The sequence below is a fragment of the Crocodylus porosus genome, unplaced genomic scaffold (assembly GCF_001723895.1).
Source record: "Crocodylus porosus isolate Cpor-Errol unplaced genomic scaffold, CroPor_comp1, whole genome shotgun sequence".
Classification (NCBI taxonomy): Eukaryota; Metazoa; Chordata; order Crocodylia; family Crocodylidae; genus Crocodylus; species Crocodylus porosus.
In genome coordinates this window covers 88452979-88467098 of record NW_017728886.1, presented here as the reverse complement: position 1 = coordinate 88467098, position 14120 = coordinate 88452979, and the positions used below count along the sequence as shown (strand labels likewise).

At 36.3% G+C, this 14120-nt stretch overlaps 2 protein-coding genes across 2 annotated transcripts in view; one reads left to right on the top strand and one right to left on the bottom strand.

Annotated features, from left to right (window-relative positions):
• Positions 1-12669, top strand: part of SFRP4 (secreted frizzled related protein 4) — a 27707-nt gene extending 15038 nt beyond the window's left edge. Inside the window, exon 7 of the transcript XR_002101886.1 lies at positions 12659-12669. The gene's annotated coding sequence lies outside the window, so the exon portion shown is untranslated. The remainder of the gene's footprint in view (positions 1-12658) is intronic.
• Positions 7760-14120, bottom strand: part of NME8 (NME/NM23 family member 8) — a 23804-nt gene continuing 17443 nt past the window's right edge. Inside the window, exons 13-15 of the mRNA XM_019538800.1 lie at positions 11052-11203; positions 9034-9178; positions 7760-8135 (exon numbers count right to left, since the gene is read on the bottom strand). Of these exons, the coding sequence (XP_019394345.1) occupies positions 7898-8135; positions 9034-9178; positions 11052-11203 (535 nt within the window). The 3' untranslated portion in view covers positions 7760-7897. The remainder of the gene's footprint in view (positions 8136-9033; positions 9179-11051; positions 11204-14120) is intronic.

Sequence of the window (14120 nt, the reverse complement as noted above, 5' to 3'; positions counted from 1 at the left end):
AACAGCTATTTAGAAATGATAGCAGCAGAACATATTATTTTATATCTGTTAAAATCAAACTTTTATCAATAGCTTTTTTGATATTAAAGAAAAAGTGTAAAAAAGTTTCTACATAGAATTTGCACCGTTCCTTCATACTGTACATTACCATCATTCAGCATTCCACTGTATGGGAATAAATGTTGATGCACCGATCCTAGTGTTTTTGTATTTTTCTATAGATAGTCCCATGCGTGTATCTTATGCACTTTTAACGTTGACTAAAATTTCACTTTCGTAATCCTTACAATTAGAAATATCTTTGGTAAAAATGTTTGTGACAGAAGGACAGCACTACAAAAAGCAATAGATAATATCCCATAAGGAACAACTGTGTACAAAAAGAGGAGTTGGACTAGATGACATAATGTTTGTTTTCATCTCTAATTTTTATGAAGCAACTAATAATATTTAGCAGTAATACAAAGGTTTCTATTTTAGAATAATTTAAAACTGTAAGTTTGTGGCTCACTTGCAATACTCCACAAAAGGGGTAAGAAGTATTATGATATTATCCATATTAGCTAAACAAGAAACTGAAGTATGAAAAGTTTAAACATCAATTTTCAAAAAATTCAGTTCTGAGAGTTAAGGACCTCAGTAATTATTTTATGCAATATTGCAATATTGTAATATTTTATGCATTATTTTATGAGTGTTGATTTAGTTGCCTAAATACAGATTCAGACCTCAAGGAACAGCAAATTCACAAATCTGACAAAATGTTACTTGGCCAAGGTTTACACAGTTTATTCATTGCTACAGTCACACGTAGAACAGATTCTCTGCTTGCTGTTACTAGGAGTATTGATATAAGAAATCCATATACACACAGTTTACTGACAGAATAAGGCAGAGTAGCACAATGTTCCAATTTCTTGGACTCATAGTTTATACCATAGATGGCCAACCTGTGGCATAGGTGCCACAAGTGGCATGGGCAGCGCGCGCGTGTGGCATGTGGCAGACTGGGGAGGGAAAAGGTAGCACACTAGCAGACAGGGTAGGGAACAGAAAGCAGATCATCAGATCAGACGGAGCACAAGGCAGGAAGCAAAAAGCAAAGCAGCAGATTGCAGAGGAAAAGGGATTGGAGTGGCACTCAGGCAAGGAGTTGAGCTAATTTGTGGCATGTTTGCCCAGAAGACTGGCCCCCGCTAGTTTATATGATGATAGACAGAAGTCTCTGTTAGTGCTACAAAAAGTATTGGGCCAAACTAACTGGTACAGGTAGTAATTTCTGGCTATATAGCTACTGCTGTGTGAATGTCTAGTGTTTTATTTCTATAAAATTAAAAGTGGACAGGCTTATTGAAGAATGTTCCCAGGGAGTCTCTTACTACCACCCACGTGTGTACAGTAATCAGTATACTAAGAGAGGGACATATGGATCACAGATCAATCTATGAACTTGTCTGCAAAATTAACCAAATGACTGGAGTCACTGTACTAACTAAATTCACAAAATTCACAAAAATTATTTTGTTTGGTTTTGTTCTTTTCATTCAATCATCCAGTTAACTAACTAAAATAAGATTCAAAATACAAAATAACCCCAAATTGCTGTAAAATTATTTCAAACCAACATCGTAACCTGAATTCCAAAAATATGAAACCTGAAAAATATTTACCCATAACTACACATAATTGACTTGTAATCTTAATATGATTGTGCTTAGCAGTCAAACATAAATGCAAATACATCTTAGAATGGTTCCATTAACTGTCAAGCTTTTCTGGCCTCATATTCTTTTTCAATACTGCTGCTCATACTTCCTATACCCAATACATCTTGGCATGTTCACTAGTGTCAACACCCAACAATGCTATTACTCACCACATATCGGCCAATCGGAAGTTTCACCATCATTATTAAAATTTAGGTACATACTTCTTGGCAAAGTGTCATGTACCCCTGGAGGTAAACATGCCCCAGTTTGAAAACCACTGCTCTAACAGATTTTCAGGAAAGCCATCTCCGATCCAATTAATTTGCATAGATGAATAGGAATCAAATCTATAAATACAGTTTGGCACAAAGGAAAAATTGTTTTGATTTGAGAAAAATCTTGTTTCTATAGAAAAGATTACAGATGTCATACTGATACTGCATGTTTATTTATAATTCCTTTTAATTGCTTTTAAGACCAAATGTGAGAAATCTGATCTCTGTTGGAGATGGGAATCTGAACATCCTTGCGAGACATGAAGACATGTTCTGGGAGAAGTTTGTTTAGTATGACTTTTCTTATCAGCTCCTTTGTCTGGCTATACTGGGAGCAAAATCCACAAAAGGAAACAATTTGGAAAAGAGAACATCTCTCTTTTGGACAAGAATGCTAAGACCAGATCCCAAATACATCCTAAAGCCTCCATGTAACATCTCCTACCATCTTTCATCTACATGTTGCCATAATGCGATGTTGCTACAGTGCTGAGCTTTAGTACTTCCTTTTGCTAGTACTAAAGCACGGTGCATTAACTGCCCATACTGCTCCATGTGCACTGTGCGTGGTTAAATTTCATCACTACATTTCTGTAGCGGTATGCTAAAATGGGGGAGTGAACCACTACAGCGACATAGCTGCCAATCACGTGTAGACCCATATGATTGCTATGTTGCCATAGTGCACCGTACAAAGACACAGTAATTTGCTACATCATCATAGGGCAATGTATAGATGCATCCTATAATCATCAAGAGATGTCCAGATATGTCCTGGTCTTAATCATTTAGGCCACCTATGGTTATATTGTGATGAAGATATCAGCTTAATGACATGGAAAGGGCACCACCACTACCATGGAAGAGGTCAGAGTACAGGAGAAAGGGAGCTACTTAGTCATAGTTAATCCTGGAAAAATGGAATAGATGTCCTTGAATTTTTAGCTGATGATCCTGATTGGTGGACAGAAGACAAGGGAAACCAATGAAGTGGCACAGGACGACAGAACTTGCTGGTTTTACCTGCTCCTTACTGGAATATGTCTTTTTATAAAGTTACCTAATATTTTATGAACAGTTCATATCTCTCTTTTCATCACATCACAGTGACCTATCAAACATTTCATTTCATCCCACTGGATTTGGCTTTTTATAAGTTTTTTTGAAACACTTAGTTTGTGAGATACTTGAGCACATATTAGGTAGCAAACATATTTACTGATATTTGGCAACAATCCAGCTAAAATACATCTTCTCTTTTGGTAAAACAAAAGGTCCATAAGGGGAGAAACACATTTCAAGATGCATCTTTTTGTTTTGATAGTGATATATTTTATTATAAATGGTCAAGAAAAGTCAATAAATATCTTACAAGCCATCTCAGAAAGGGAAAATACCTTTATTCCAAAGAAAGTGAGTTTATTTATAGTGTAATCTTAAAAACTAATTCCCTGGCTCTTTCACAAGGATTGTAACTAGTTGTGAAGAGGCCAAGCTACTACACTATGTATGGTATCAACTGGTACAGTTAGGCTTAACTTGACAATCTCTTTGGTAATGTTTTTATTCTATTAACACAACTGCCATTGTTTTCCATGCTGTATATAGTTTTCCTTCTTTACCATCATCTATTGCAATTCTATTAAAATAGTTGCTATTTTGAGGTTTTTAAAATCTCAGTTGCCTATATTATTGCAAGAGATTTTGATATATTCTTAATCTTTGATTAACATTTCGTAAGAGTTGTAAACAACAAAATATGTACATGTTTGATGAACACATGCACATTTACTCTGTGGTTCTGTATGTCTCACGCTACAAGCAAAAATTGACATATGTTACTCATAATTTTCATTTGCCATTTCTGGTACAACTTCTAGTTCTTTATTATAAATCTTAGCAACATCTTAATCTATACAGGACTACACAATGTTTAAGTAATCAACTGTCACCAAAATTACATTCTCTTATTTAGAAGTAAGGTCTCAATTGCTAAAAGAAGACAAGTTCAAGAAGGTAATTAATCAAGGTATATAGCTGTAATAAATGGCATGTGTTTTCACAGTTCAGCTTTATATTCATAATATTTGGGCAACATACATAAATAAGCTTTATAGATCTAATTATAACATTTCAGCAATAAGAACCTTATAATCTCCTCCACAGGAATGGTAAAACAACTGGCATCTTAATTAAACACATAAGAACTTGTTCAAAAGTGTTAAAGAACATAGGCCACAAGTTGTGCAATCCATGCACAGCTAAAGTTTTAAAATCTCCTATTGGAAAAAAGTAGCCATATTTTTCTTCAGGACAGATTGCGTATATCTGAATTATGAGGCCATGAGTGATGTAATGGCCTTTAAGGTATCAAGGTTAAGCAAATAATAGCATAGTAAATAAAATTACATCACACTTAACCAGGCAGATCTATGAAACAGCTAGAGCTAACTGAAACTTCTGAGACAGCGGCAATAAAATATACCACAGCATTCAAAGCCTTGTATATCAAACAGTCATTATTTTGTTAGCAGCTTTCCAATAGCTAAAGAAGATTCACATATGTATACATCTATTTCACATTATTAATCATATCTGTATTGTCATAAAATAATCCTTTCCAAAGGTTTAGTGCTATATTAGCAAATTCTGCTTCCACTTAATATTTATTTTAGTGTAACCAAGCAAAAACAAAATGTAATAGGCTTGATCCCCCACATATAGACAAAGAATGAGTATGCATGTGTATAGGTGTGCGTGTATTCATGTGCAAACTGTGACCCCAGCATCCAAAAAGGATTCCTTTCCAGAACAGGGCAGACTAAAGCCAAAGAGAAGGAAATACGATGAATCAATATATTTCCAGGTGGCAATATTGTAGCAGAAAGCCCCATTTGTGTATTCCGCTTCTGGACATTGATATAACAGAAGCCCTTTCTTGCCTGCACCCACTCCACCCCCATTTTATGCATTTCTTTTTCCTTCTAAGTATTGGCAGAGACCTAGCACACTTATTCCATGGGTGTAGCAAGACTCAGAGCAAGCCAGGAAGCTGAAGTGGCTTTCTGTAGGAGAAACCTAGAAACTACATCTACCCCATTTAAGCTGTTACTAAAGAAAACAAAAGAACTAAAATATCTACTTCAAAGACTAAATATACCGTGGTACTAATCTCACTTACTGTCCCCAATAACCTTTTATCTTCACTACCTAACATTGCATTTTTATATATTTCTCATGGTGCATTTTTATATGTCTCATCTTTACCTTGGCATTTTGTATTTGATACTTTTAAAACCTTAAGGAATGTACTCCCTGTAGAATGAAGTTATACCCTGGACCACTGTTAAAAACTGCATTGAAATTGTAATTGTAAAGTGATAAAATCTGCTATATCAGGCAGTCCCTTGAATTAATGTGAATGTGAACCACAAACCAAATACCTCTGGCTGTTAATTGACAATAGCCTAGCCAGAGGAACTTACCATTACAAAACTCTATTCTACAAGCCATTTAAGCTAATCAAGCCAAGGAACTGATTCCTGGAACTAAGCACCCATCCTATTGACTATTCCTATAGCAACCATTAAGCAAAGAAGTCAAGAGTGGACTCCCAAAACTTCAGGTACCAGCAGGCAGAGACCCCTGTGACTAACAGCTGTCATGTACTACTCAAAACCCATGTGGGACCATGACCTCCAGATTGGACAGCCAAGATGATGCTAAGGTATCACACAAGTCTGTCAGAAAGGGATAAAAAGCAGTGAAGCGTGACCCTCAGTGCTCTCTCATCCAGCACCTGACCTACCAAGACAGAAGGACAAGCAGGTGAACCCCTTCTGGAGAAGACATCACCTTGAAGGAAGCTGACCATCAATGGCAGACTCTAGGGCCTCAGACAGATAAATATACTGACACCAGTGCTCTCACAATCACCACTATAATCATACACTATACTACATGGTTTTAAATGAGTGCACATGCGTGCGCTAAGGTGACCAGTCCCACCCATAAATCAAAGTTTGCATTTATGATTTGGTAACTTCACATCCTGTCCAATAAACTAGAATTTATTACGATCCTGTGAGTTGTTCCTTTGTAGCCAACAATATCATGCTCCTTTCTTGAACACTGCCTTCCACTGCAACATGCTTTGGATCCACTAGCTTTGTGGCACCCAAATAAAGTATGTTTTAAAGGCTACTGCATGAACTTTGAGCTTCATATTCCTTGCTCTCCATAATCATAGTGCTTGACAGACAAGCATACTGAGGTCAGTGTTAAGATTTTGTGGTATAGTATAGGATTCATGAGAAATCTGTATTATGCATTTTAATTACCATGTTGGAGGAATGTTAATAGACGGACACAGTCTAGTCTGAAAGAAGAAGCATGACATATTGAGATGGAAGAATATTTAGCATATTGTTGAACAGAATATTCCCTTGTATTTCAGTTTGTAAGAACAGGTATTCTCTCCAACTATCTGTGACTGCTTTTTAAATATATATATATTATTTTTAAATTATATTTATTTCTCAAGGAATATACGTAGATGAACAGAAATATAATTCCTAGGGCTTAGGACACAGTCATGAGCTCAACACATAAAACTGGAGGGTTTTTTTAACGAAAATTTTGATTCCTTTCCCATGTATTTTAAGAGAAATATCAACACTCATTCACAATCCAGTTTACAGCCATATTTCCTAGCGCACAGATAGGGCCACAACTTGATGCTGATTTATACAACTATAAGAATTTAGAAAACCCCCAGAAGGTTGTGTAAACTTGCTGCATTCCAGTCTGACCAACTCTGGGACAATTTAAATGAGAAACAAAAATCAGCTTCTTGCCATTCTATTAAATGTACTGAGTGAAGACATTAACCACTAAACTTAATATTTTCATGCCTATACTCATAAATACATGAAATGAGGTTCACAAAAAGGGAACTTGCAACAGGCAGCACTAAAATTATTCATGTCAATTCTCAAGCTCAAATGATAGTTCATACTATACTTACTCTATCAAAAGATACAAAATATGCATTCAATGAAAGAGGTAATACCCCTGACAAAGATTAAACTGCAAATTTCTGTCCTTATGTATAAATTTTAGAAAGCTGCAAGCCTATTAATTAAAGGGCTATAATGAAGATTATTTCTCAAACGTAACCATTACAATTGTTACCAACATTAACGGGGAGCTGTAAGGAAAGCTGGGGGTGGGGGCTGTCAGGAAAGCTAAGGCGGACATAGAGCTAGGACTTACGTCCAAAATCAAAGATAATAAAAAGTCCTTTTTCAAATATATAGGGAGGATGAAGAAAGCACTGGGAAATGTGGGACTGCGGGACCTGAACCTGTTCAGCCTTCACAAGAGAAGGCTGAGGGGGGACGTGGTGACCATCTATAAACTCACTAGGGGGGACCAGAAGGGTTTGGGAGATACCTTGTTTCCCCTAGTGACCCCTGGCATAACAAGGAATAATGACCGCAAGTTGTTGGAGAGTAGGTTTAGATTAGACATCTGTAAGAACTACTTCACAGTCAGGGCAGCTAGGATCTGGAACCAAGATCCAAGGGAAGTGGTGCTGGCTCCTACCCTGGGGGTCTTTAAGAGGAGGCTTCATGCCTATCTAGCTGGGATCATTTGAGCCCAGTTTTTTCTCCTGTCCAGGCAGGGGGTCAGACTTGAAGATCTACAAGGTCCCTTCCGACCCTACTTCTATGATTCTGTGATTAATATTCTAATAAATATTTTATTTGTACCCTCTAATGTTACTAATTGGTAACAAAATATTTTAATAAGGAGAAATCATTTTATTAGTGTCTTTTATATAGCATAAACACAGATATATCTCTGGAAATAACTGTCTTATGGTATAAATTTTAACTGTTAAACTGTATCTTATTTGTGACTTAGGTTTTCCGAATTAATTTCTCCAAATACATATTCAATGCTCTTCAACGCATGTTCCTTATTGGACGATCCATGAACTGCATTACGCAAAATATCTTGTGCAAACTGTGCTCGAATTGAATTAGGAGAACACATTTTTGCCGCTTCCGGATCAACTGGACCCATTAATTGCCTCCACTCCTCCACAGCATTTTCCTTAGATAGGATCATTACCATTGATGGACCTCTGTAAAAAATTAAGATATTTAAAGATCATAAGCAAATTTAGACTTTTGGAACTACAAAGCAGATTATAATACTGATGTCTGTGCTGAATAGTGGGCTGAATTTAACTCCTGGGAAAAGTTTCTTCTTTACGTCAGGAATCATTTGTTTGACCTTGGAGGTGGGTGAAAATGAGCTGTGTGAGTTGGGGAATGGAAGTTATCAAAAGACTCCAACATACACATAGCATAACAAGATAGTTACATTTCTGTGTGTGTCCCTGCATGACCTTTTAGGGACAGAAATTACACATACACCAGTATAAGTGATCTGAATACAATTCAAATCTGTAACACAACAGAAGTTCAGTGAATATAAATTGCTTTCAAAATGGCGGAAACTGGTTTAGATAAACTTGGATGGATGCAGTATCAAATTTAAGTGATTTAGATTAAATCCGTTTATTGAACTTGTATCCCAGCTACCCTAAGACCATAACTTCAGTTTCATCATTAGTTACCATAATATGTGCTATGATAAATCATTTGGTCTAAGGTCCATAAAGAAAAAGACATAGCGGCAGTTGGGATCCTCTCTTTTTGAAGAGCAAATTAAAAAAAAAGTAGTTACAACTCAGTTTAACAGAACTCATAGGCTGTCAGTCAGAGATTTTTGCAGGTGTAAATTCAGTTCAGAAAAAGAATACTCTTCTAAAAAGGTAAGAAATAGTGAGCTTGTAACCATTGACATTTAAACTATATTTGCCATAGAAAATGACAAAGTAGTCTGGACTTCTGAAGGCCTCCCTACATTTTGTTATAGTTTACTTCCTAAAAGTAGTAAAAACTTCGTTTGTTTTATAAATTCAAAAACTGTACTGCTACATTTGTGTGACATGATATTGTCAATTAGACACTTACTCAGACATATAATTCACTAACTGATCAAAAAAAGGTTTCCCTTCATGATTTTTATAAAACTGTTCTGCCATTTCATGAGTAAAACACATTTCCTTCATCTCCGATACAATAAATCCAGCATTTGTAACTTCCTGAATTATGTCATCTAGGAGGAAAAAAAAAATTTTCATTATTTGAAATAGTTATTCTTTAAAGTATATGTAGAAATTATAACCTGAAAAAATCTTAATCATAAGCAATATGCTGAATGGATTAATATATTCTAAAACCAACAATAAATTATTTTAATTAAAGTTGTCATAATCCATTTCCATAGAAGTGACAAAAAAGTCTAAATTACGTTTATCAAGAACATGAAAATTCATATTGTTATTTCTGATTGGATAGTTAGAATGTGACATTGCACACATCAGCTGACTTGGTAAGATATTTATGGACTATTCCAAACAAGGAAAAGAGAGAGTCAAAGACAATGGGGTAATTTAAAATCAAATAACCACTGCAGCTATTATAATAAAGCAGTCATAAAACCCATTAGGAGCCCAGGCAACTAAATTCCACTCATGTTTCTGGAAAAGGCCTCTGTTAATAGGCAGAAATCCCCACTCTAACACAAGAAGTACTAAATTCAGTTCAAAACCAGTGGTGATGATGGTAGCCCTCCTCTAGGACCACAACTTGGAGAAGAATTCAGTTTCTATTGCCAGGTTTTATTTAAGTTTTTTTAACCAACACCTGTCCAGTGGCAAAAGCACCGAGTCTTAGCAGCAGGGATGATAATGTACGATTATCCTCCTTCCAGGGAATGCTGTAACCACTAGGCTACATGGACAGACTCTCTCTTGCTTTTTCTCCTTTAGTCCTCAGGACTGTTATATGTTTGATTTCCTGGTGGCCTATTTTCCACAAGAGAGGTGGGCAATGTCCTCACAGTTTATTGAACAGCTAGGGCCAGGAAATGGGAGGTGGGTTTAAAATCAGAGGTATCAAACTCACCTGGCCCCTCATGGTGGATGAAGGGTGCAGGCCCAATCTGTGGGTTGAACTTAGTACATAGGGATCCAGTGCACAGGGCCAATTTGGTGGAGGCAGTACATGACTGAGACTACCCCACACTTGCCACAAAGTCCTTGCCTCAGCCCTGCATGCTGCATGCAGTGCAAGACGATAATGTGGCACAGACTGTGTGCATGTGGTTGCAATTAGCATGTGCACTACACACAGCACATAAGGCTAGCAGCACTCTGGGTCAGTCCAGTCCTGCTTTGCAGGCTGAATCATGGGCCTCCACAGGCAAAATCTGGCCTACAGACTGTATCTTTGACACCCTTGATTTAATCATGATGAATGGGATCTAGAATCCAGGTGACCCTCTTCTGAGTACTCTAGCCATTAAGCTTTTGGGCAAAAGTTGGGCTTCCCCAAGAGCTTCTCTTCAGAAACCCATTACATGGCTATCTCAGAAGTGACACTAAATGTAAATGGCAAGTTAGCAGAGATGCTTAATAGACGCTGTTATCCAGGTGCTTAATAAGCAGGGCAGTAAAAACAAACTCCTATTGGCTCTCTCTAGGTCCAGGACCTCTGAATAATCATTTGGAGGTGCCAAATCTCCCCATTGCCTATGAAAGTAATTTAGGCACCTTTAAAGCCTTGCATTTGACTGTAGGAGGATCCTTGAACCCCTACTGAATCATTCTGAATTGCCCTCCTGGGGCAGATGCTCAAAAATTAGACAAGGCAATACCCAACTTGAGGCACAAAGACATTTTGATCCTGGCCTAGCTCACCACCAGCTCCACGAAGTGAGAAGGAACCACAGAATATTTCCCTAATAAAATATCCTTTATAAGCCTGATTCAGGATTTACTAAGCCCTGCAGAATGGGACTAAGCACAGTGAAAGTATTCAGGAAATAAAAAGAATGCATTTGATACAGTTTATTCCAAATTATACATTGATAATATTTTTCAGGAATGAAAAGCACAAGCATGTTCTACATGTTTTAGAAAGTTTACCTTTATGTTCCTTAAGAGCAGAGGGTTTTATCACTGCCAAAGTGTGTTCCATAGGGAAGAAGAACTCTAATTCCTTCTGAGCTTGATCAGGTGAAGAGCTGCCATGCAGCTGATTGAGAGGTACATTGTCTATTGCATACTGTGCACGTAAACTAGCAAGTAAGACAGCAAATAAATTCAATGATGTAGCAGTCTGAAAATGTACATTGGATTAATTCTAACCCTGAAAATCACCCAAATTATATTATTTTTTGAGGTGGACAATGAAGATGGAATGGGTACTCACAAAACCTTTGAGATGAATCAATACATTTTAAATTAATATTTTGGCTTCAGTAGATTTAGGAGGAACTTTTGAAAGTTCTACCTTAAGTTTTCTGCTGTTATCAGAAAGTAGTCAACTTCTCACTGTGGAATATTTTTGATCCTGTTTAACTAAGACATTGGACTTTAAAGGTTTACTGCAGTTTTATCTAATTTCAACTATAAATCATTACTGAAACCATTAAACTGTTCACTAACTCCTATAAGGTGAAAAGCTAATAAGGTTTTACCTAATGATAAACAGTAATAGTGTAATAGATGTCAAATATTAATACTACTACAACTATTCAACATTATCAATCTTATCCTAAATAGGTAAAGCCAGCATATTTGTTTATAAAAAATAGAAATTTGTTCATAAATAATCACTGTACTGACACAAAAATTACCCAAATATTATTAGGACACTGGAGTCTATTCTACAAAGAGAGTAAATAAAACTGTTTTAAACACATATATCATCTGAGTAAGAGTCTTAGAGTAATATCAAGTAATTCACTCTCACAGAAAATAATCATCAGCTAATTCTGCAAATTATAGAAATTAATCAGGTCTGTCATCTTGCTTCCCTGCTCATGGTCAAACCAAACATCAGATTTGGGGGCAGAAATGAATTTCTCCCCTACATCAGACTGGTAAGGACTGCAAAGGTTTTGCCTTCCTCTTCAGGGTAGAATGTGGTTTTTCCTGTAATTCTCTGAGTATAAGTTAACCAATTACTTCTCCCCCATTTGGCTGTGCCCCTGTCTCTGCTTTTACCTGAGGCTGGTAGGGTGTTCTTAGAGTTTTGTGCCTTTTAGCTGTGATGCTTGAAGTTTGAAAGGGCAATTTTTAGTAATGTTTGAACAATGTTTGCCTGCGAACGCAGATGACTGGACTCAGTGACCCAGGAAATGCCATCCGTCTGTTCCTATGGTACAAACAATCCTTTTCTTTTCTTCAAAACACCCCAAACAACATATTTTACACTGAACTTTCAGCAATATTTATTAACTAGGTTTTAAAAAATCTAGTTGTTCCTGTCTACATTATAATCTATAATCCAATAAAATTGTAACAATTTGTAGAAAGATCTGACTTCCCAAATGATGGCACTATAGTTACACTATTTACTATGTATTATTCATTTAGATGAATTTTACATGCATGTTTTGTATATTATGAATAATGCATAGCTATTACAAATATTACCTGGTTGGACACTTCTCCTTAGCTTCTTCAAGAGTCTTTGGGCCAAGCAGATCTCTCCAGCGTTGTACAGCATTTTCTCGTACTAATGCAAGAGCAAGAGTTGGACCACTGTGAAGTAAGAAGATTAATGTTATAAACAGTCTTAAAAACCCTAAATTATGACTGATGAAAGGATTCAAATTTGTGAGGGAAAAAGGACTTTGATATCAGAGATTCTGAATCCAATTGTCACTTGAACAGGTGAAGTGCTAGTGAAACATTACATTTTTCTCGTCAGTGAGTGAAGGTAATTTAAATGGAAAAGAATACTGAATATTTAATGTAAGGTAAGCTGTAGATTTACTGACATGACATGACAGCCTCTCTGAAGTCAATGGGAGTTCTGACAATGGCTTCCTTACACTTCATTTAGATATGTAGGGTATCGATCTAATCAATCTGCATAATCTTTCTCTTTATCTAATGTACCTGTGAATGTTCAAATTTGTTGGTTTTCAAAGAATACCTGGTCATTTGTTCTAGAAGTGCTGGGAAATAATCTTTGTTTTCATGCTCTTTGTAAAACTCTCGTGCTTGTTCTTCTGTTAAAATGATTTCTCTCTGCAGTACTATTGTAAAGCCATCATCCTTAATCTTTTGCAGAACAGTACCTGTTTTAAAAAAGGAAGTATTTCTGTCTTGAGATTTTTTTTTTCATTTTCATACATGTGGGGAAAAAAATCTAACAGGGCTTTTCCAGTCACATTGGTAACACTTTTCCCCTTCAAAATAATTAGCTTAACAGTGGAATATCAAGAACTATAATTTGTAGCAACATTTTTATGATCCTAATAACTGTTGCTTGAACACCCAAAGACACGAGGCATGCTTATTATAGGTAACCCTTCTAAAAAGAAGCAATGCCAGAAATCTCTGAAGTGTATAGATTTAGCCTTCTTTAAATCAGCCTTTAAATGAGGGTCTGATAATACCACCACCTATAACATCTAGGAAAGCTAGATTGCTTATGTGTAGATAATTTGGTAATCAGCCTTGCTTAAAAAACTTCCCATATGCAAACTGTCTTAAGAAGAAAGGCTGGCAGACACAAGGGAGACCATCCTGAGGATTTCTAGATCATGATTTTGGTACCTAATTTGTTATACCCTAGTGGAGAAATATTAACCTTAACTTTATTTATATGTTGCAAAGGATAACATGAAAAACATGGGAGTTCTTAATTATAGCAGCTTTTCATTTTAATGTTATTGTTATTTTTCATGGAACCTGAAACTGCTTTTCTTACTGCCAGTGCGGTTTGGCACACTGTAACTTTAAGTGTGCTTGCTAACTGTGTCCAGAAACAGAATTACTGCTACAGTATCCAAGTTATCCTTATCAGAGAAACAAGAGGCCACGCTTTTTTTTAGCCAAAGGCGAGAAGCTAACTTCGACTCAGCCAGAAATGTCTAATATGTCTATAAATAAGCTATATTTGTCATTTATTATTACTGTATCAAGTAAAATTATTATTTACTTGGGCAGCTTCAATGAGTTTGCTGGAGGCAATAATAT